We start from the raw sequence: 24,579 nt of genomic DNA, 5'->3' as shown, positions 1-24,579 counted from the left end.
TGAAACTGTGATAAAGTGTTTATTAAACCAAGAAGATTAGAAAATTAAAATACTTAAATATCTTTTTTCTTTCCTTAATTACCTCTTATTTGGCTATCTATTATCATTATTTTAAAAATGTCTAACATGGATTTGAGGGGAGGGGCTTTTGTATTATTTAAGTTTACATTAGTGGTATAGTACCCTGAGCAATAATATTCACTGTCTGGCAACCTTTAAACATCAAAAATTTTCATTTGCTAATTTCTTCTAATTGAAGAAACTCTTGGTTCTAATGATACATCTTAATTTTATATTAAGTGTCTTCATGCAACTGTAATTTCTGATACACAAAAATACTTTATGGTAAACAAATTAAATCATACCTGAAAACAGAGTAACCATAAAACAATAAGCATACCCCTGTATCTGTATCCGATTTTGATGAACTTAGACTTTCCTGAGAGGGTGATGGGGACACACGTCCTAAAAACAACATAATAATTGTAAAAAAGGCATGTATGTACACACACAGACCCACCAAAATATAACATTCAGAAGTAATGACACAGCAATGTCTAATAGTTAGAGAATACAGTATTCTAGAAAAATACTAACAATTGAGGCATAACCCTATAAGAGCCAAAATATTTGTTTTAATCATTTTTACATAAAAACTTCATAAAATGGCTTAACCATTTCCCTACTTTAGTAAACAAAATACCGTTAAATCCTCAGTATTCGAATAGAACACATTCTTATTAATCATGACAAGTAGCAAGAGGAACAATAAAGGAGCAGAAAAGTTCAGGGCTGGGGTTAGTCTCAAGGGCCACTGAAAATAGTCTTTTTGCTCTTGGCAGGGCAGTAAAAGAAATGACACACAGCTAGGACTAGAAAAACTCACCATATAGTAAACACAGTTTAACTTCTTGTCAAATTATTATCATCTTCAACTAAGTACTGAAACATAATGCAAGCAATACTCACAGGATTTACTCAAGTATATGAGGCCTAGCTTGCCAGTTTAGTGAATCTCCCTAGACTTCTATGTTCCTCAAATTGGTGCTTTGACTATATACTCTCACCCATGGCCACCTTTTTTCTCCTTTCTCCTATGCTTTACTTCTTGTTTGCAGCCTTACTTGATGGCGGGGAGGGTGTGGAAAAAACTTACTACACAGTTAAATAGTTATTAGAAAAGAATCCCATGAACTTAAAGCCCAAATTTACATCAGTTCTACATACTTTCCTGATAACATCATGATACATAAATATCTGTACATAGTTGTAATCAGTGTGTACATAATGTTCTGAAGCTTCTCTTTTCAACATTTTTTCATATATCCCTTGATATATTGATAATTCACATTCATTTTCCATGACTCACTCCTTAATCATTTTTACTTACTGGATATATATGATTTTCATTCTTTTTCCAGTTTAATTAGCAATTCTATTTTAACCTAGGATAGAACTGAAGGTTGCCAGAGGAAACCAAATATCATGTTCTCAATAGTTGATGAAATTAACTACACACTACACCTGGAAAGGAATAAATCAAAAGCTTTGTGGCAGCTCTTTTCATTGGGTTTAGAGACTTTTTGCCACTGACGTCTGTCTTACTTTCAAGTTTTTGGCTATTATCATAAGTAGTGGTTGCTGCAAATGACTGCCAGAAAAGTAGGGCGTCAGTATACCTAAAATGTAAAAACTTCAGGTTTCTGTAGATTTTTAAATAGATGAAAAATACCTTCAGTATTGTATTTCATTCGCATATTGTTGAAATAGTCAAAAGCATTTTTTAAAGCCCATATTCTCACTACATTGTCTTGTCCAGCTGAGGCAAGTAATCGGCCACAGTGAGAAAATTTCATGGTCCAAACAGCCCCCTATGAAAACAAAAGAAGTTTCAAAGTTAACACTTTACACCTTTAGAGACTTTACTTTTGGCCTGGCATGGTGGCTCACGTCTGTAATCTCAGCACTTTGGGAGGCTGAGGCAGGTGGATCACCTAAGGTCAGGAGTTCGAGACCAGCCTGGCCAACATGGTAAAACCCCATCTCTGCTAAAAATACAAAATTTAGCTGGGCATGGTGGCGGGCGCCTGTAATCCCAGCCACTTAGGAGGCTGAGGCAGGAGGATCACTTGAACCTGGGAGGTGAAGGGTGCAGTGAGTCAAGACCGCGTCATTGCACTCCAGCCTGGGCAACAAAAGCGAAACTCTATCTAAAAATAATAATAAATAAAATAAAATAGAGACATTACGTTAAAGCCAAAGTTTAAAAGTACGCCAAATTACATATACTAAGATAATGCTCAAATTGCTAACACTACTTAAGTCCAAAAGTTCAATGGTGCTATAATACCACAAAAGTAGACTTTCAGAAGAAAGGTAGGGTAAGATAGTTGTAGTGTTCCATAATCTAAACTAACAACTTCAAGAACTCAAACCCTGTCCACATATTAACAGAAATGGGAGTTCTAAAGTGGTCAGAAATCTTCATTGGAAAAGCACAAATCCTAGTTGGGGATCTTAGTCCCCTAGCTGAACATAAAGATGGGTGGCAGAGCCCTCAGCATAGCACTAATAACTGAGCAGGATTGAGGAAGACTAAAGCCCACCTTGGCAGTGACCCGTATAGCATCGAGCACTTAGAAGTATTACAGTTTTGGAATGGGCTGGGTGTGGTGGCACGCGCCTGTAATCCTAGCACTTTGGGACGTCCAGGCGGGTGGATCACTTGAGCTCAGGAGTTCGAGACTAGCCTGGGCAACATGGCGAAACCCCATCTCTACAAAAAATACAAAAAATTAGCCAGGCATGGTGGTGCGTATCTGTGGTCCCAGCTACTCAGGAGGCTGAGGAGGGAGGACTGCTTGAGCCCAGGAGGCAGAGGCTGCAGTGAGCTGAGATCCCGCCCCTGCACTCCAGCCTGGGTGACAGAGCGAGACTTTGCCACAAAAAGAAAAAAAAAAAAAAGGTAGTTGTATTGGAATGGTGTGGTCTTATCCTACTTTTCTCTCTATAAACAAGGTTTCAAAGTATATGACCAGAATCTCTAGATACTGAGAACAATAGGAAAGTATGTGTGTGTGGTGGGGGTGGAGGAGCAGGGAGAAAGAACATGAACCTCTTAAGTTGGAAAGACCAAATCTTACTACAAGAAATACTATTATATACACATTCAGATGTATCAAAAAGATTATGCCACAGCCCATTTATTGAAATAACCATTCACTTCTACAAAATTCAAGTGTATTAAAAATGAGTCATTTGGAGCCTACTACGATGAGATTTTATTTAAAACAGGAAATAACGAGTCAATACAGTACTAGGAAATTCATCAATTTCCTTAAGGAAAATACTAAAATCAACTCAAACATTTATCTGTAGATTGTAAACATCAAAATTTAAATTTGAATTTGGTTGCCATCCAATATATTTATGGTTGCTTCATTCTAGTTAAGCCAACTTTTAGACTTAAAATGTAAACAGATTCCCTGATCAAGGGCACAGTATTATTTATTCAGATCTAAATTTTATCACTGCCTTCTTTGTGTTCCTAGCATTTTCAGGGGTTAACCGCAATACAGTTTGTGCAATTGCATCTACATTGGTACATTTGAACTCTAAAGAAGAACTTGAACTTTTACCTCTCTCCTTGTTTTAGCTGAATATCTCACTTTACAACATATACTGAGCTTCTGATATATTTTGTAAATTATTTAAAATATGGTTGGGAACATTTTAAACATTTTTCAAAGTTACAGACCACCCTCTAATCTAACTGCTTTAAAGTTTGGTGCCTTTGCATAGCTTTCTTAGTGATACAGCCTGAGAGTTTACTTATTCAATAACTCCTTTCTTTCTTTTTTTTTGAGACGGAGTTTTTTACTCTGTAGCCCAGGCTGGAGTGCAGTGGCACAAACTCGACTCACCACAACCTCTGCCTCCTGGGTTCAAGCAATTCTCCTGCCTCAGCCTCCCAAGTAGCTGGGATTACAGGCACCCGCCACCATGCTCGGCTAATTTTTATATTTTTTGTAGAGACAGGGTTTCACCAGGTTGGTCAGGCTGGTCTCAAACTCCTGACCTCAAGTGATCCACCTGTCTTGGCCTCCCAAAGTGCTGGGATTACAGGCGTGAGCCACCGCACCTGGCCGATAAGTCACTTCTGGAATAATTCAGAGACAGACTCTGCATTACCTATTCATTAAATCATGTTAACATAAATTCACCGTTCTTGAGTCAGGCTAGCAAAGTTACATACATAGAAAGAGATAGTTTTGTAGAAGCCAAAGTATTTCTCTTAACAAAAACAGTATCAATCCTAAAAAATGAAAAAGTTGCTTACCATATGTTCACCACTAAGATCTTGCACCACTTTGATCTGATCAAAATCATAAGGTCCTTTGAAACCGTGTGCTGCTTTGAATTTAACTGGTCTTGTGTATGGCATTCCTTCATCATCACTTGATGAAGGATCATCTTGATCAGTATGAAACACTGAACAGAAAAGCAACAGAAATCACTACTAGCTAATGTAGATATTGCTATTATCATAATTTCATATTTCCTGCATACCAAGAAAATTCATTAAATGGAAGAGCAAAATTTATTTATTATATAACATACTGGTTAAAAACATGGAGTCTAATGCCAGACTGCCAGGTTCAAATCCAGCTCTGTCATTTATTATCTGTGTGACCACAGGCAAGTTACTCAACTTTTGACGCCTCTTAGTTTTCTCATCTATCAAATGGGGATAATGATGGTACTTAACCTCATAGGGTTTCTATGGGATTAAATGAATTAATACAGGTAAAAGTGCTTAGTACAGTCCCAGGCACTGAATAAGTACTATGTAAGTTTCATTAAATAAAACAAATGAGTACAATAATGACAAAAGCATAGGAGGTTAAGATATGTGCAAATTTAGAAAATTTACCTAATTAAAAAAAATTATTTATTTATTTTTATACAGACAGGGGTCTCACTATGTTGCTCAAGCTGGTCTCCAACTCCTGGGCTTAAGTGATCCTCCTGCCTTAGCCTTCCAAAGTGTTGGGATTACAGATATGAGCCACCATACCCAGCCCTACCTAATTTTGAAAATATAGTTATTCCCCAGTATCCATGGCAGGACCTGCTATGGGTACCAAAATCTGCGAATGCTCACATCCCTTAACATAAAATGGCACGGTATTTGCATATAACCTATGCACATCCTTTCATGTACTTGCTTTCTTTTTTAAAGACAGGGTCTCAGGTTGGAGTGCAATGGTGCAATCATAGCTCATTGCAGCCCTGAACTCTTGGGCTCAAGCAATCCTGCTCCTCGGCCTTCTGAGTAGCTGGGACTATAGGCACACGTCACCACACCAAGCTAATTTTTATTTTTTAGTAGAGACAGGGTCTCACTATGTTTGACCAGGCTAGTCTCGAACTCCTGGCCTCAAGCGGTTCTCCTGTCTTGGCCTCTCAAAGTACTGGAATTATAGGCATGAGCCACCATGCCTCGCCCTGTATACTTTAAATAATCTCTAGATTACTTATGATATCTACTGCAGTGTAAATGTTATATAAATAGTTGTTATATTATTTTTTCTATTATGTTTTATTGTTGTATTGTTATTTTTTATATATTTTAAAAAATATTTTTCTATCTGTGGTTGTTTGAATCCCTCCATGTGGAACCCATGGATATGGAGGACTGACTGTATTTGTAAAAACCAAATAGCTGGCCAGGCACGGTGGCTCATGCTTGTAATCCCAGAGCTTTGAGAGGCTGAGGTGGGCAGATCGCCTGAGGTCATCAGTTCGAGACCAGCTTGGGCAACATGATGAAACCCTGTCCCTACTAAAAATACAAAAATTAGCCAGGTGTGGTGGCAGGTGCCTGTAATCCCAGCTACTCGGGAGGCTGAGGCAGGAGAATTGTTTGAACCCAGGAGGCAGAGGTTGAAGTGAGCCGAGATCGTGCCACTGTACTCCAGCCTAGGTGACAGAGCGAGACTCCATCTCCAAAAAAAAAAAAAAAAAAAAAAAAAATAGCCTTGGCCAGACGTGGTGGCTCATGCCTGTAATTCCAGCACTTTGGGAGGTAGAAGTGGGCGGATCACCTGAGGTCAGGAGTTCAATACCAGCCTGGCCAACATGGCTAAACCCTGTCTCTGCTAAAAATACAAAAATTAGCCAGGTGTGGTGGTGTGTGCCTATAATCCCAGCTACTTGGTAAGCTGAGGCAGGAGAATGGCTTGAACCCAGGAGACGGAGGTTGCAGTGAGCCAAGATCAGGCCATTCCACCCCAGTCTGGGCGACAGAGCAAGACTTTCTCAAAAAAAAAAGAAAAAAAAAACAAAACCCAAAACCAAATAGCCTTAAAAAACTAATTTATGGCCGGGTGCAGTGGCTCACGCCTGTAATCCCAGCACTTTGGGAGTCCGAGGCAGGCAGATCATGAGGTCAGGAGATCGAGACCATCCTGGCTAACACGGTGAAACCCCGTCTCTACTAAAAACACAAAAAATTAGCCAGGTGTGGTGGCGGGCGCCTGTAGTCCCAGCTACTCGGGAGGCTGAGGCAGGAGAATGGTGTGAACCTGGGAGGCGGAGCTTGCAGTGAGCAGAGATCGCGCCACTGCACTCCAGCCTGGGTGACAGAGTAAGACTCCATCTCAAACAAACAAACAAACAAATGAAACTAATTCATAACTGATTATTTAACACTCAACCATTTCAGACTGTCAAAAGTCACAAAATATGTATAAATCCATTTTTCTTCACACTCATAAAATTAAGTCATAGAGTACCTTATTTATTGAAGTACTAAGATGTCAGCTATAAAGGTTTACTATTTTAAATAGAATGCTTCTTACAAACTACAGGCTAAATTTAGACGATTACAAATTAATTGAATGTTCAGTTGAAACGTTCTGTTTTAACTCACCTTCATCTCTAACACTTTTAACTTTATTTATAGCACGTTCACCATATTCCTCAGCAAGATGCTTTGCTCTCTTTACTGATTTTCCAAGAAACTTCTTTAGTTGAGTCCTTAACAAAAATGAAAAAAGTATCAACTCAGTTAACTGTAAAAGTCCAATAATTTGCAGACAAATGTATTAGCTGTGACTGATAAAGTACACTACTTTGAAATAACTTTTTAAAACATAAATAATAGGTGTTTGAGTTCCAAATCCCTTATTCTATGGAATAAACATATTCAAGTCAATATGGCAAAGGAAACATACACCCTTTCCCCCAATTTACAATATTCATATATTCTAGAGCTTTGGTTTTCAATGGTGAATAAAAATTGATTGGCAGAGGTAGTGTGGAGAGGGGAGTGTTTAAAGTGTAGGTACCTTAGCTCCATCCCCAGATAATCCAATTTAGAGAGTCTGGGGGTGAGAACTGCTTTGAGAAGGCTGCTTTAGAGAGCTGTTCTTAAAAACACATTTTACCAATAAAGAGTAAAGAGATATTTCCTCACAAAATAGAATGCTTTGGTAGCTTAAGATGGTCCCTTGTCCCTTCTCTTTCAGTTTGGGTAGGTGCATGTAATAAAATTAGGCTGAGTTTTCCTAGTAGGTATTCCCAAATACGAGGTAACGTAAGTATGCATCTCAAGCTTCCATAAATAGGACTTACTTATTGCATTTTCAATTAGCTAAGTCTCAGATTTCATATATTAAGATTATAAAAAGCAATGCACAGTACATGATGATATTTAAAACCAAAAGAAATACGAATCAGGAGTAAATTTTTACTGATTCATGGGAGCTCATGAGGGACAATATTTTTAAAAGTTGTTAAGTTATATATACAGAGAAGTTCAGTGTAACACTGTCTAGAATAGTCAAAAAGTGGAAATAAACTAAATTTTTTGTCAATAGAGGAACAGATAAATAAGTGCTGGTATGAAATACAATAAAATTAATGAGGCAAACCTCAGCTTTTTAAATGTGCCAAGCTCTTATAGTAACCTCAGGGGCTTTGCATGTGTGGTTATTTCTGCCTGGAACACCTCTCCCTTGGCTAATTCCCACTCACTTTTTAGGTCTCAGATCAAACAGCTCTCTCAAAATGGCCTTTTTAACTTTAGACAGAGTTTTTGTTACATAGTCCCCGTTTATCCAAAGTTTGACTTTACATGGTTTCGGTTACCCCAGTCAACCATGGTCCAAAAATATTAAATGGAAAATCCCAGAAATAAAACAATTTGTAAGTTTTAAATGTGTGCCATTCTGAGTAGCATGATGAAATCTCACACCACCCTGCTCCATCCTACCTGGGATGTGAATCATCCCTCTGTCCAGTGTTTCCACGCTATAGACGATACCCACTCATTACTTAGTAGCCTTCTTGGTTATCAGATAGAAAAAACACAGTAGATACAGAGTCTGGTACTACCTGTGATTTCAGGTATCCACTGGGGATCTTGGAACGTATACCCCATGGATAAGAGGGAACTACTGTAATACTTCCACAGCACCTGGAACTTTTCTTTTATAGCAATCACTACAAATGTAGCTAGACTTATCTGTGCAATTATATGTTTAATGCCTATTTCTCCCATTTAACAGAAGTTCTATGAAGGCAGAGACCACGAATGTCTTTTTTTTTTTTAATTTTTTTTAATTGAGACAGAGTCTTGCTCTGTTGCCCAGACTGGAGTGCAGTGGCATGATTTTGGCTCACTGCAGCCTTGACATCCCAGGTTCAATAGACCCACCTGCCTCTGCCTCCTGAGTTGCTGGGATTACAGGCACACACCACCATGCCTGGCTAATTTTTGTATTTTTTTGTAGAGACGGGGTCTTGCCATGTTGCCCAGGCTGGTCTTGAATTCCTGGACTCAAGTGATCCACCTGCCTTGGCCTCCCAAAGTGCTGGGATTACAAGCATGAGCCATTGCACCCATCCTGAATGTCTTTTTTTTTTTTTTTTTTTGAGACAGAGTTTCACTCTTGTTGCCCAGGCTGGAGTGCAAAGGCACGATCTCAGCTCACTGCAATCTCTGCCTCCTGGGTTCAAGCAATTCTCCTGCTTCGGCCTCCCGATTAGCTAGGAGTACAGGCGCCCACCACCATGCCCAGCTAATTTTTTGTATTTTTAGTAGAGATGGGCTTTCACCATGTTGGCCGGGCTGGTCGTGAACTCCTGACCTCAGGTGATCCACCTGCCTCGGCCTCCCAAAGTGCTGGATTACAGGCATGAGCCACCACGCCCGGCCTCTTAATGTCTTAACTGTTATATCCCAAGCACTTAACTCTCATATCTGGCTCTCAGAAAGACTACAATATATATATTATTAGTGCTGATATAAAGAGATGTCTATGATATATTTGATTTTCTAAAAAAAAACAAAAAAACAAAAAAACAGCAAGTTGACAAACTATAGACATAGAGTAGCCCCGCTTTTATAAGAAAAAAAAATTCTATGGCGAATACACCATGCTATTAAAACTGATTTCTGGGGCTGAGATTATGAGAAACTTTCATTTCCTATTTTACATATTTCTGTATTTCTTTTGATAACCAGAAAACACAGATGATAAACCATTTTTAAAACCATTATAAGGTCTCTGCTACCTATAACTCTGAAGCTGTATTTTCTGGATAATTATAAGTTTACTACCACTTTAAAAGCCAAGAAAACAGACATTTTAATTATTTCAGATGATAATAGTTCTAAAATATCTACTTTTATGCCTTCTTAAATGGCACTTAATGTTCCCTAAATTTCATTCCTTGATGGATAAGATCGTTACCATCATTTTGGTTCTTTAATACATTCAGAGCCTTTCTAATGCATTGCAGGTGGGTCATACTATTGGTTCCCCACTCAGCCTTCAAGGCAACAGGGCAGGGCCCAGGGAAGCCTGGGCCAATCTTCTCTGGCCATCAGCTGCCTTATCAGCTTACCCCAACATTCAGTGCAAATACTATTATGTTCTCTGTGTGTCAATGGCATAAGAAAAGGTTGAAAAGCACTGTGGTACAATGATTGTGCTATGAGTTTTTTTTTTTTGGTGGGGGGTGTGGGGGACAAGGTCTTGCTCTGTCACCCAGGCTGAAGTGCAGTGGTGTGATCACGGCTCACTGCAGCCTCGATCCCTCAGGCTCAAGCAATTCTCCCATGTCAGCCTCCTGAGTAGCTGAGACCACATGTGTGTGCCACCACGCCTGGCTAATTTTTTAAATTTTTTTGTAAAGAGTGAGTCTACCTATGTTGCTCAGGCTGCTCTCAAACTCCTGGGCTCAAGTGATCCTCCTACTTTGGTCTCCCAAAATGCTGGGATTACAGGCGTGAGCCACTGCACCCACCTATATTATGAGTTATTTTATCATTTTTCTGATTACCTGACATTCTTATGTGTCAACTTACATGTTGTCACAGTTTGCTGCTTCTATTTTGCAGTAAGCTCAGACACTGAACAGAGTTTTAAAAAAATGATGTAAGAAATAAGCATAATGGCTTTGAATAAACCTGAGGAACTTTTCTCTTAGAAAAATAATGAGCTTTAGTGCATGGACTATGTGACATCTCTTCTGGATGTTTATCTGTCCCGGAATAATTGTAGTAATTCCTTATTTTCAGGTTCCCAATAATTGCAACTACTAGATGGCCAAGTTCCAAATATCTAAGGTGCTATCATATGCCTGCATTTTAGGTACATCTTTCCTAAAAATTCTCAATGCTTTCTTTGATACACACTAGGAAAAGGACTCAAGTGGATAATTCACTTTGGACCTTAGAGTTAATTATTATCAATTTAGTGACTTGTGTATAATCAAACAAAATGTATAGGCCCACCATTGATCTAGAAGTTTGTAGGGGAAACAAAGGATGGCATAATCAGAATCCTTTTGCAACATACGCTTTGATTGTTTAATGTGTATTTGTCTGAAAACAGTTTAAGATAATATATTGTAAAGGGAAAAAGTAAGTTATAGACTACAGGTATTCCCAAAATTGAGAAAAGAAAGAAAACTGCCACGGACTGTAGTAGTCAGGAGGAATCTCATTACAGTTGGGTTTAGAAAGACAAATAGGATTGCAGAGATAAAGAGAAAGTGAAAAGACAACTTCAAGGACAATCATGTTCTTCTACTAACACTTTTCGTAACTACCTACTGGTAGAAAAACAACACAAGTATGGTGCAACACTTACTGGTCATTTTCTGTATGTCAGATGCTTTATTATTATTACAATTTTTTTTTGAGGGGGAGTCTTGCTCTGTCGCCCAGGCTGGAGTGCAGTGGAGTCCACCTCCTGGGTTCAAGTGATTCTCCTGCCTCAGCCTCCCGAGTAGCTGGGATTACAGGCACCTGTCACCATGCCCAACTAATTTTTGTATTTTTAGTAGAGATGGGGTTTCACCATGTTGGCCAGGCTGGTCTTGAACCCCTGATCTCAGGAGATCTGCCTGCCTTGGCCTCCCAAAGTGCAGGGATTATAGGCGTGAGCCATTGCGCCCGGCCCAGATGCTTTAAAACTAATCAATACAACTTCATAACCCATCAGCGAGGGACAGGGAGGAATGGTGGTGGGTAGACATAAAAACTACATGGAACATGATTTAAAATAGTATGGTAGTCCTCATATTTTTTTAAATAAAAACTTGAAATGAAGAAAAGGGATGTACTGTAACTCACGTTTTCTGTTTTAACCTTCCACCATCAGTATCTGTTGGCTGAGACTGTAACTTCTCTTCATCATCTGACTGTGCCGCGTCATTACTGTAAGAAGGGGAAGTTGTTTTAAAAGAAGCCATTTCTTCTATACTTCTTAAAAATCTGTTTATACTTACTATATAACCAGTTAATCAGAATAAGAAAAACTACGCTAATAAGCTTTACATAATTTTAATTATTTATTTATTTAGGAGATGGAGTCTTGCTCTGTGGCCCAGGCTGGAGTGCAGTGGCACAATCTTGGCTCACTGCAACCTCCGCCTCCCTGGTTCAAGCAATTCTCCTGCCTCAGCCTCCTGAGTACTTGGGACTATAGGCGCACACCACCATGTCTGGCTAATTTTTTGTATTTTAGTAGAGACAGGGTTTCACCATGTTGCCCAGGCTCGTGTCGAACTCCTGAGCTCAGGCAATCCACCCGCCTTGGCCTCCTAAAGTGCTAGAATTACGGGTGTGAGCCACTGTGCTCGGCCCATATAATTTTAATTTAAATGATGGACCTGACAACTTAAAGGCTTCAGAAATTGAAGAAAAGAATCTCTAAGCAAGGTTCAATGTACAACATATAGATGAATGCAATTTAGAAATTTATGAAAAACCTACTACAAACAAACCTTTTTGCTTGGCAAAATGTGCTGTAGGGAAATAATAAAGTAACTTGTAGGTATCTTCCTCCCCACTCATTAAGTACATCCTGCATTACATTTAATAAAATAGCTCCTGCTTTTACCAAAATGATTCAATAGATCTACATACATCTCGTAGTAAAGTCACTCATCTCATTTTAAAGCCATTTTCTGATCCTACAAAAACAGTACAAATATTTAAACAATTTATGATCCTTAAAGCAAGGTTTCAGAAGACTAAGTGTTCATTCTACATAGCTTTTTAGCCTCATTTTTCTGTTATTTTTATTTATTTATTTATTTTTGTGGAGATGAGGTCTCACTATGTTGCCCAGGCTCCTCTCTAACTCCTGAATTCAAGTGCTGCCTCAGCCTCCCAAAGTGCTGGGATTACAGGCATGAACTATCACGCCTGGCTGCCTCACTGTTTTTATATTGTCTCGAGTATAATTTAAATCATTAAAAAAGAGAAATTAAGTGCTATGGGATTTAATATTTATATTATTTTCCCCAAGTAACTGTACAGTCATAATAAAGAGCAAAGTTAAAGAATACATACATTATCTAACTCTATTTTAATTCCAGAAGAAAAAAGACTGCATGAAATCAAATTAGGGGTTGTCATAGTTCATTAACAGAGAAATCTTAACAACTCTGAAATACTATAAATGACAAATAACAGCATTAGGCCATACCTTACATATTCTTTTGTCCTTCTCATGATGTGTAGAGTGAGAGGATTAATGCCTGTTGGTAGTTTCTCTTCTGCAAGACTCAAAGGTATTTCTTCTCCAGTATCCAGGTTCTTAATCATTACACTGGCTAAAATTTCCTGAGGTTAAAAAAAAAAAAACAATCACACCAAGATGACCTGCAATTTAATTATCTTTTTGAGTCTACAAAATCCCCTAAAATTTAAGCTAAAGGCTTTTTAGATATATTCAATACTGCACACAGTAATTTCTAACATTTTTATTGAGATATAATTCACATGCCACAAAATGCACTCATTTAAAGCATATAATTCAATGGTTTTTAGTATATTCACAGAGTTGTACAACTATCGCCACTAAGTCAGAATATTTTCTGCACCCCAAAAGGAAATTCCCTACCCATTAGCAGTCACACCTCATTTCCCTTTCTTCTTAGCCCCTGGCAAATACCAATCTACTTTCTGTCTCTATAGATTTGCCTATTCCATACATTTCATATAAATCAAATCCTGTAATATATGGCCTTTTACATTGGTTTCTTTAACTTAACATGATGTTTTCAAGGTTTATCCATGTTGTAGCATGTATCAGTACTTTATCCCTTCATTCCTTTTAATTGCTAAAAAATATAACATGGTATGAATATACCACATTTTATTTATCCATCCAATCAGTGATGAACATTTGGGTTGTTTCCACTTTCTGTCTGTTATGAATGATGGTGCTGTGAATATTTGTGTACATTTTTTTGTGTGAACATATGTTTTCATTTCTCATTGGTATATACAAAGGAACGGAATTGCTGGGTCATGGTAACACTATGTTTCACATTTTGAGGAACTGCCAAACTGTTTTCCAAACTGCAATATTTTAAGAAATGTATTGTTTTAAAGAAACATAAACTAAGATTTTGCTGTAAAATTTAATTCTGAATAAGTTGGCTAATAGGTGCATACTAAGTTTTAATGATAAGAAACCATTAAAATAATAAAAAAATTTATGTTGGTATAACATGTATTCATAATATCAAGTTCTTTTATTATTATTATTATTATTATTATTATTATTTTAAATTTTTTTTCTTGAGACCGAGTCTTGCTCTGTCGCCCAGGTTGGAGTGCAGTGGTGTGATCTCGGCTCACTGCAACCTCCACCTCCCAGGTTCAAGTGATTCTCCCGCCTCAGCCTCTGGGTAACTGGGATTACAGATGCACACCACCATGCCTGGCTAATTTTTGTATTTTTAGTAGAGACAGGGTTTTGCCATGTTGGCCAGGCTGGTCTCGAACTCCTGACCTCAAGTGACCTGCCCACCTTGGCCTCCCAAAGTGCTGGGATTACAGGAGTGAGCCACCACACCTGGCCTCAATATCAAGTTCTTTTAAAGCCCACTTTCTATAAAATATAAACCTTGCTTTCAATATATTTATTCCACTATGCAACAGAGTGAAAGGGCAAGTTTAAGTCAGAGATGCAACATCCAGCATATCAACAAAACAAAGACAATCTTCAATTTTCATTTTTTCTTCTGTATTTTTTTTTGTGTGTCACAGCAATAAACTTAAAAAAAATTAAATTGTGGTAAACTACACATAACATAAAATTTACCATTTTAACCATTTTTAAGTGTATAGTTCTGGGTCATTAAGTACATTCACATTGTTATACAACCATCATTACCATCCATCTCCAGAACGTTTTCATCTTCCCATTATGTTTTTGTACTTTATGTTTTAAGAACAAGAACAAAAAAATCTATTTCTACCTCATCAGTAAGCTCTCTCCCAGAGTTGGATCTAGGTCTCTGAGGGCCCATCACTTCACCTGCTACAGTTTGCCCATCAGGTGCTTTTCCATTTTCCTGGAAATATAATTTTATAAACAGAAATTAGACTGAATCAATTTCTATAAATTTACAATTATTACCACACATAATTCTAAAGAATTTCATAATTCAGATAATGGAGTCTGCTGAAAATCTAAATGGAACATTACGTTTCAGTCCTTCATTTTTCCCAGCATGCTGAAAAACATTAGGAACCAAAACTATTGCTGCTCATGAAATAATGTCTTAGTATTCTTGAAAACAAATAAATGTTCTATTTGAACCTGGCCAAAAGGCATTTCTCTACTAAGACTGCTATTAATCTGGACTGTATGTGGCTACCTCAAAGTTAGGGGTCAGAAAACTTCTCTCTATAAAGAGCCATACAGTAAATATTTAAGGCATTTTTGTTCATATAGAGTCTCTGTTACATATTCTTCTTCTTATTTTAAACAACCTTTAAAAATGTAAAGAACATTCTTAGCTTGGGGAACCTCCCAAAGCAGGCCACTACTGACCCCTGCTCTAAGGCTGTAACAAGACTATAGTGTCCTATATTCTAGTATGGTAGCCTGGCCCACCACAGCTACCATGTAAGTAACTCTGAGTCCCAGAATCTGGCTGTGGTAAAATTAATGTTATCAAGTCTTTTGTGTAGCCCGCTTCCTAGCATATAAAGTTTTTCTATGATTAGGAAAAGGAAATTATAAAAAAAAAAAGTCTTCAATTCTGACCAATACAGGACAAACATAGACTATAGTTGGTGTTTATTAGTACCAACAATATTACAAATAGTAGCATCTGTCGTTTTTTGAATACCTATTACCTGCTAGATACTTGGCATATTTTAGCTCATTTCAAACCCTCAAGGAAGGACTCTTCCTCCATTTTATTGATGGGGCATCTGAGATCCAGACGCTAAACAGCTTGCTAGGCTCACCCAGTTAGTGTGTAGCAGAGCTGATCAAGAGAAGTAAGGGGGTCAGGTTTGGAGGACAAAGAAAAATTTGGCCTGGAGAATACAGAATAATCATCAACAAACCAGCCAGTTGCAGGGAGCTGATAAAGTCTATATGAAACAGAACACTAATTCACCAACCTGGGCAGTAACTATTTTATCTCCACTGGTAGCACTTGCCAAATCAAGAGAAGGCTGAGAATCCTTGACCGTACTTTCTGAAGCCATGCTTGCGGTTAGGAGAGAATCAGACGTAATATTCTCTTTGGGAACTGCAATGATAATAACAACAACAACAATAACAACCCTTTTTGTTTGATTCTTGTAACAACCCTGTGAGGAAAGTGGCTTGATTACTCTCATTTCCTATACAGGGAAACCATGGTTCAAACAAGTTATTTAATTTCCTCAAGACTATACAGCTTATACAAAAAAAAGATGCAGGACTTGAATTCAGACTTTAGGTCTCCAAATCCCAAGTTTTTTCACCATGCCACTCTCTCTCAGATGGCAACAGAATTGAAAGTTTGAAGTCTGCTGAAGTGTTCAATTATAGTAAAGTAATTTTCACCAATGTAAACATTTTTACATTTTGTCTATTACTAAAGAAATAATTTTAATAACTTGGTTGCCAGTGAGTTTTTTAATAAAGTGAAATAAAAGCAGAAAGGTAAACAGTTTCAACTCCAAAATTTCACCACAAAGAGTTATTTCTCTCTTTTTTTTTTTTTTTGAGACAAGATTTCACTCTGATCACCCAGGCTGGAGTGCAATGGCGCGACCTTGGCTCACTGCAGTCTCTGCCTCCCAGGCCCAAGCAATTCTCCTGCCTCAGCCTCCCAAGTAGCTGGGACCAGGCGCGTGCCACCATGGCCAGCTAATTTTTGTATTTTTTTTTGTTGTTGTTGTTCAGATGGGGTTTTGCCATGTTGCCCAGGCTGGTCTTGAACTGAGCTCAAGCGATCCGCCCGCCTCGGCCTCCCAAAATGCTGGGATTACAGGCGTGAGCCACTGTGCCCAACCAACAGAGTGATTTCTCAATTAATACTTGCCATCTATATCAGGAGTTTTCAGAGTCTCAAATTCCAATTCACTTTTCCTTTTTCTTGGTGGTGGAGCAGGTCGAGATGGAGGTGGGGGTCTAGGAGGTGGGAAATTAGTTGGAGGAGGTGGGCGTGCTGGAACAGGCTTCTTTGTACTAGCCACTATATCAGGCTCTGGAGTAAGGTGTCTTGGGGGTTTGGCAGGGGCCACTTCTTCCACAGCGGCAAAATCTTTAGTAGATAAGGAGTCTGAGGACACGGGCTCTAGAACATCACCACCTCCTTTGACTTCCACTGCTTCCTTGTTCAATACTTCCGTTTCAGTTTCAAGCACATTAAGCTGCTCAGTTGAACTTGTCTGAGTTAACTTCGTGGTTTCATCTACTGGTTTCTCACAGGTTTCATCAGAAGGAAAGCATTTTTTTAATTCTAATTCAGTCTCTTCAAATGTATTCTGACTCTCTGCCTTTTGGGATTCTTCCGGTAGTGCTTGATCTATGGCTAACAGTCCGGGTATATTGCTCAGATCTGTTCTAGCCACAACAGGACTGGCAGTAGCTTGATCAGAGAGTTCTTTTCCTTTGGAATCCAAAGAGTCATCTTCAAGCTGTAGTACTTTCTGACTCTCCTCAATAATACTTTCAATAATCTGATGAAAGGGTTAAAAGTAGTTTTTAAAAATGAAGCTATTTATAAGAACACAGTAACAGCTAATCATTTACATAGTACTTAGTATGTGCCAGGCAATGTTCTTAACACTTTACATATTTTAATCTTTACAACAACCTTATGAGATTCTACTCCTACTGTCACCATTTTACAAATGAGGGAACTAATCAAATGATTTGTCCAAGGTCACAAAGCTAGTAAGTGATGAAGCAGGTATAAACCCAGGGAGTTTGATTCCAGCATCTATACTCTTAACCCTCATAATAGCGAATTTGTGTTAATACTTAGGTACAAAAGATCACATAACCCTGTAAAATCAAGTTCAATCCTAAACTTACATTAAGACTCAATATCCTGATTCATTTACATATTTATGCCAAACTTGTTGTAATACCAGCCTAATGGTTTGAGCCTACTTAACCAAACCACGATAATCCAAATCCCCAGGAGAAGAATTCAAGTTGTTTGGCTCTGAACTCAAGCTTATGACCCAAAAACCAGCAGATGCAGGGAGATTAACATTCTTAAACAGACTACACCTAAACTCCACTATTTGGACTGATGGCAGGACCATGAAAAGAGTTCAAATACCCAGTCCACCTTGTCTTTTCCCTTTCTTTCTTTTTCTTTTTTGAAATGGAGTCTCACTCTGTCACCCAGGCTGGAGTGCAGTGGCACGATCTTGGCTCACTGCAACCTCCGCCTCCCAGGTGCAAGCAATTCTCCTGCCTCAGCCTCCCTAGAAGCTGAGATTACAGGTGTGTGCCCCACGCCGGGCTAATTTTTGTATTTTTAGTAGAGACAAGGTTTCACCATGTTGGCCAGGCTGGTCTTTAACTCCCGACCTCATGTGATCCACCTGCCTCGGCCTCCCAAAGTGCTGGGATTACAGGCATGAGCCACTGCGCCTGGCCCCCTTTCTTTCTTATATGTAGCTTAAAATATAAACAGGCTTTCTATTATCTTCTACCAACATTTAGAATATATTTTCTCCCCAGTCTTGTCATTACTAATATTAAATCTCCCAGATCACTTATCCTGCCACCATGCCCAACCATGAACAACTTCTGCTTTCTCAATTCCCTGGCTTCAGAAAGTTAACAGAATGCATCATAGAACCATCCTAATCTGGTTTACTACAATTTCATGCTAACTTGAACTGGGTATTGCTGCTGCTCAGTAATATTCATCCCTGATTTCTTAGCATGTTCTATATGTTAGTTTTTCTCAATCTTCAAATTGTTAACCTTAGAAATTACCTTGCTTTCACCAGAACTAAACAGAGTCCAACCAATTTGTCAATTAGGTGGTTACTGAGCACTGAGAACCTCAATGATAACAGTGATAACAGAAGTCATATTACAATGGATTTGAGATTGAATAAGAGGTGAAGATACAGAGACATTAGCACGGTCTGAGTTTTCAAAAAGCTTAGCTACAAATGCAAAAAGACTTCGATAAAGTGACCCAGCACTTTTATAACCTGAAGGGAAGGAACTACTGGAAAAGAAGATAACAGAGCAATGTTCTGGAAAAGAAAGGAAAGAAGGCCTACTGTGTATTAGACCTAGTATACACATTCTCATTTAATTGTCATACAGGCCTTTGGGTTAGGTAGCTGGATTACCTCCCTCCTAGAAAAGCAGGACTCTGAGGTAAAGGCTTTAAGAATTTTGCCAGTCCCACAATTAGTAAGCTACAAAGCCAAAACTGAAATCCAGGTCTTACTTAAAAATCCAGTGATCTTTGTATTATACCACACTACTTTGGACAGAAAACAACAATACTAAATCTTCAGTGATGGATGACATGAAAAAAAGGTAAGAAATAACAATAAATATGTAGGTAAAGGAAGTGAAAGATGATACAAAGGAATGGATTCAGGCTTTTTAGCCTCTAATATTTACGTGGAGTAGGAAACAAGGTTATCGGCTGAAAGTGAGGGGGATGTGAGTGGGTACAGTGAGCATGAGGTGAGTATAAAGGTTTGAAATAATCACTACACATAATGGAAATGTCTGTGCCACAAGAGGGGTCAAAATGAGGTTGAAAACGCATCTTCCCCAATCCCTTATCTGAGAATAATCTCTCCCTCCTCTGCACTTCTATTATTATTCTTACTGTTCAGTATAGTATGAACCATAATACAAATACAGAGGTGTATATAGGCTAGCTCTATTTATTTTCTCTACACCAGATAATTAGTACCTGGAGAGAAAGGTCCATGTTTTTTGCCTCTTGATATGCCTCATGACACCTTCTTATGGTGCCTAGCCCTGTCATTTTTTTCTGGATTTTAGGAAATAGTGAAAAGGGAAAGACTAAGAGAACAATGAGAACCAAGACACACATAGAGATGATTATGCTAAAGCATTGTTTGCTGCAAAAAGCTCACTGTGACCGGACGCGGTGACTTATGTTTGTAATCCCAGCACTTTGGGAGGCTGAGGTGGGCGGATCAACTGAGGTCAGGAGTTCAAAACCAGCCTGGCCAACATGGTGAAACCCCATCTCTACTAAAAATACAAAATAAATAAATAAATAAATAAATAAATATAAAAAATTAGCCTGGCGTGGTGGTGTGTTGGTGTAACCCCAGCTACTCGGGAGGCTGAGGCAGAAGAATTGCTTCAACCCAGGAGGTGGAGGTTGCAGTGAGCTGAGATCACACCACTGCACTCTAGCCTGGGCAACAGAGCGAGACTCAAGTTTCAAAAAATAAATAAATAAATAAATAAAAAGCAGACAGTTTAGTATGACATAAGGCATTCCTATAATCCAGCCCTAACTTTGCTCTCTAGGCTCATCCTCAAATGTTCTGCACATTCCCCACCTCCATACCTTCAGTAATGCCTTTCCTCTCCCATCTTAGCCTGGCCAAATCCTTTTTTTTTTTTTCTTTTTTGAGAGGGAGTCTAGCTCTGTCGCCAGGCTGGAGTGCAGTGGCGCAATCTCAGCTCACTGCAACCTCCGCCTCCAGGTTCAAGCGATTCTCCTGCCTCAGCCTCCCAAGTAGCTAGGACTACAGGGACACGCCGCCACGCCCAGCTAATTTTTGTATTTTTAGTAGAGATGGGGTTTCTCCATGTTGGTCAGGCTGGTCTTGAACTCCCGACCTCAGGTGATCCGCCTGCCTCGGCTCCCAAAGTGCTGGGATTATAGGCGTGAGCCACCATGCCCGGCCTAGCCTGTCCAAATCTTACGCATTCATTAAGAACCAGCTCAGATGCTACCTCCTCCATGAAGTCATCTTCATTCCTACCCCCAAGCAAGAAGTCTCCTTCCCTTTGTGTTCTTACAATAGTTTCTAAGTTTATTTGAATACTTACTGCATTTAGTTTTGTGTTTATCCAATTTCTTCTACTAAAATGTAAGTTACTCGAGAGCAGAGTATGCCATCATCCAGGGTATATCCCCATAGCCTTTATCATTAGTGATTCATACTTAATTCAACTGAAAAGGCTAGAACTTAAAAAGTGATTATTTAGAATCTTAAACCTCATTCTGCTCCACAGTGTTTTCTCACTACTGTTTAAACTTCTAAACTCTCCTTAAAATCATCTTTTTTCCCCACTAACTATAGATAGTTATACATTTGTAATTTATCCTAAGAAAAACATTCTTTAAAAAATAAGAAAAGCTATAGTGGAAAAAACAGGAATATTTTAAGTTTCAACAATAAAAATAGCTAGATAACATTTTAATCCATTTACTTGATGGAAACTGATGCATCTGAGTACAGAACTCATATAGAAGTATGAGGAAAATCTAAAAATGGTAAGAGTAAAAGACAGAATATAAAATTCTACCTACACTACAATTAGGCAGAAAAATGTATGCTAATGGATGAGAACCAGAAGGAAATGCTGAAAAATCAAGACACCTGTGTGTTATAGTATAGAATTATAGGCAATTTCTTATTTTTTAAAAAAATGGTTCAATTCCTGTTATGTACACTGCTATGCAATCCACCATTCGTCCCAAAAGGGAACATTTTTCCTTTAAAGGAAAAAGTATGATCAATATTAAAATATGTGGTCTGGCTGGGCACAGTGTTGCACACCTATAATCCCAGCACTTTGGGAGGCTGAGGTGGGTGGATTGCCTGAGCTCAGAATTTCAAGACCAGCCTGGGAAACATGGCAAAACCTTGTCTCTATAAAATATACAAAAATTATCCAGGCATGGTGGCATACACCTGTAGTCCCAGCTACTCAGGAGGGTGAGGTGGGAGGATCACTTGAGTCCAGGAGGTGGAGGCTACAGTGAGCCATGAGTGTGCCACTGCACTCTAGCTTGGGCGACAGAGTGAGACCCTGCCTCAAAAAAAAAAAAAAAATGTAGTCCATTAAATTTCTAAATTCCATAAGGATAGAACAGTGGTTTTCCATTAGGGGTTATTTTGTTCCATACCCCTTCCCAGACATCTGGAGATATATTTGGTTGTCATAATTGGGAGTTGAGGATGCTATTGGCATCTAGTAAGTAGAGGCTGGGGATACTGCTAAAACATCTTACAATGCACACAACAGGCCTTCCCCTACCCTCTATTAGCCCAAAATGTCGAGCGCCAGTACTGGAGAAACTCTAGGGTGGAGAATGTGTCATTTTGTTAGCCTCTGGAAACCCACTGGCTAGAACATTGCCTAGGGCACAGAAAACACATAAAACTTGTATAAATGAATAAAAACACACCATCCTGTCTTTCTCCTTGAGTTTTATCCTGATACTGTAAACTGCCCATTTTCAAAATACCGATCTTGTGCTCAGTCTCTTCTAGTAAACCAACCTTTGAAGCTTCATAGCATCAATTTTTTAAAAGGTATCAAGGTACTATCAGAGTAAGGACTTCTTATAACTTCTGATTCCTAAAGACATCAGAATGTTGCTGCACTGAGCTTTTCAATACCCATAACTCCTGGTAGTAACCTCAAGAAGAGTTAGGGCTTATTCTGATAAAAATACAAGAATAAAAAATAAAAGCAGTTTACAAAATATTGTCTCAAGGATAAATTACCAATTAGAATACGAAAAGGACTTCTAAAAAGACTGAAATGTCTTCAACCACAAATGTGACAGATTCATGAAACATTTGCTGAACATCAGCCATGTACAGAGCGCTATACTAAAAGAATATAAAAGCTGTTTGAAATATACCATATAAATATGATGTCTGCTATAAACTAATATTGACATTGTATCTTTCCAACCTTTTTAGACACATCTTGTTTCAATTCTTGTACAGGGGACTCATTTCCAACTTTGTATGCAGTGTTCTCTGTTTCCTGTTTGAAAAAGAAAAGAAATAGAGACCAAATGATGACATCTTTTCTTTAAAAATATGCTTTAAAGGGGTACAAATGAGAAAATGCAGCATTAATAAATCAAAGGCCCTTAAAGGGCTTTGATTTCTTCTTCTTCTTCTTTTTTTTTTTTTTGAGACAGAGTTTTACTCTGTCACCCAGGCTGGAGTGCAGTGGCACAATCTTGGCTCACTGCAACCTCTGCTTCCCGGGTTCAAGTGATTCTCCTGCCTCAGCCTCCCGAGTAGCTGGGATTATAGGCGCGTGCCACCACACCTGGCTAATTTTTGTAATTTTAGTAGAGACAGAGTTTCACCTTGTTGGCCAGGCTGGTCTTGAACTCCTGACCTCAAGTGATCTACCCACCTCAGCCTCCCAAAGTGCTGGGATTATAGGTGTGAGCCACTGTACCCGGCCTAAAGGGCTTAGATTTCTGAATACTGATAGACGCTCAGAAATTTTATGCCAAATGGGACAATGTAATTTGCATAAGAAAGTTACCCATCAGCAATATTCTATTATTCTGCAATAGGATATTTACCTTTAAATGTGAAAACTTGCTCAACTTTTTAACATTAAAAAACCGTAATGGACGATAAGAACTTCTACGTACTTTTACAGCTAAAAAGGATTAAGGATTTAAGCAAGGGGCTGAATAAAAATTGTTATTTTTCCCAAAGCATTGCTCCATAAATATGCACAAATACAAAAGTATATAACACAGAAAACCACATTCAGGGAATAGTTTTCTTAAAATTCTACATGCTTTAGATAAAAGAAATCAAGACTTAACCAGAAGTTAAATGAAGCCCCTAAAAAAACTATGAAAAAAGATGAAAAAAATTAAACCCACCAAAAATACATATATATCTACGTATACATTTATATACACATACGTACATATATATATATATTTGGGAGGTTAGAAATGGATACTGCATTTCTGCTGGAAAAAATTAGGGTAAAATAAGACAATCATATATTTGCAAATCTCAATACAATACTCTTCTCAATCTTAAGTTGTCTATTTATAGAAGCACAGCAATTTGAATGCTACTCTTGATACTGAGAAAAAAAAACCATAATTCTTTGTGCACATCACAGAGTTTGTTAGAGGAAGGTCATTATAACCATTTTAGACAGATAAGGGACTCAAGGCACATTAATTATTTAGGTGGCACTTATACAAGTATCAGGATATGATCACAATAGGCTCAATAATGAAATTACTCCAGAGATTATTAAAATGTTAAAGATTTAACGTGCCAGTGAAATTTCTGTAGGACTTGCAATATCTTTGAGCACTGAATTCCTCCCCCAGAATTTGGAGAATACTACCAATCTTACACAGATTCTTCTAGAAAAAAAAATGTTTCATGGACTCTTAAGCATTAGATAAAATCCAAACAGTACCAAGGCCCATGAAGGCCTAAACATGACATAGCCTCTGCCTACATTTTTGATATCTTCTACACTCCTCATCTCCCTCTCATACCACTCCCCCACAATTACATTCTGGCCAATAGGATGATTCCTTGCCATTAGGGTCATAGCTCAAGTGCTGTTTTATCAGAAAATACTTCCCTGACCATCTCAAAATAGCCTTATCTGACTCCTTAACTTTCTATCACATTATCCTATTTTTCTTTTTTTTTTTAACTTTAAGTTCAGGGGTACATGTGCAGGTTTGTTACATTGGTAAACTTGTGTCATGGGGTTTTGTTGTAAAGATTATTTCATCACCCAGGTATTA

At 38.3% G+C, this 24,579-nt stretch overlaps 1 protein-coding gene and 1 non-coding gene across 3 annotated transcripts in view; both read right to left on the bottom strand.

Annotated features, from left to right (window-relative positions):
* Positions 1 to 24,579, bottom strand: part of WDR44 (WD repeat domain 44) — a 100,965-nt gene that overhangs the window by 38,149 nt on the left and 38,237 nt on the right. For both annotated transcript variants that reach the window (XM_004064760.4, XM_063702970.1), the window contains exons 3-12: positions 22,734 to 22,808; positions 16,864 to 17,503; positions 15,953 to 16,083; positions 14,794 to 14,889; positions 13,011 to 13,147; positions 11,651 to 11,734; positions 6,935 to 7,041; positions 4,340 to 4,491; positions 1,733 to 1,871; positions 401 to 465 (exon numbers count right to left, since the gene is read on the bottom strand). In XM_004064760.4, the coding sequence (XP_004064808.1) occupies positions 401 to 465; positions 1,733 to 1,871; positions 4,340 to 4,491; positions 6,935 to 7,041; positions 11,651 to 11,734; positions 13,011 to 13,147; positions 14,794 to 14,889; positions 15,953 to 16,083; positions 16,864 to 17,503; positions 22,734 to 22,808 (1,626 nt within the window). The remainder of the gene's footprint in view (positions 1 to 400; positions 466 to 1,732; positions 1,872 to 4,339; positions 4,492 to 6,934; positions 7,042 to 11,650; positions 11,735 to 13,010; positions 13,148 to 14,793; positions 14,890 to 15,952; positions 16,084 to 16,863; positions 17,504 to 22,733; positions 22,809 to 24,579) is intronic.
* MIR1277 (microRNA mir-1277) lies at positions 23,666 to 23,773 on the bottom strand. Its single transcript, NR_106388.1, has one exon. It is a non-coding gene; the product is annotated as a microRNA mir-1277 (primary transcript).

The sequence above is a fragment of the Gorilla gorilla genome, chromosome X (genome assembly GCF_029281585.2).
Source record: "Gorilla gorilla gorilla isolate KB3781 chromosome X, NHGRI_mGorGor1-v2.1_pri, whole genome shotgun sequence".
Classification (NCBI taxonomy): Eukaryota; Metazoa; Chordata; class Mammalia; order Primates; family Hominidae; genus Gorilla; species Gorilla gorilla.
Note: the sequence above shows the minus strand (reverse complement) of the source record. Positions and strands in the feature narration are given on the sequence as shown.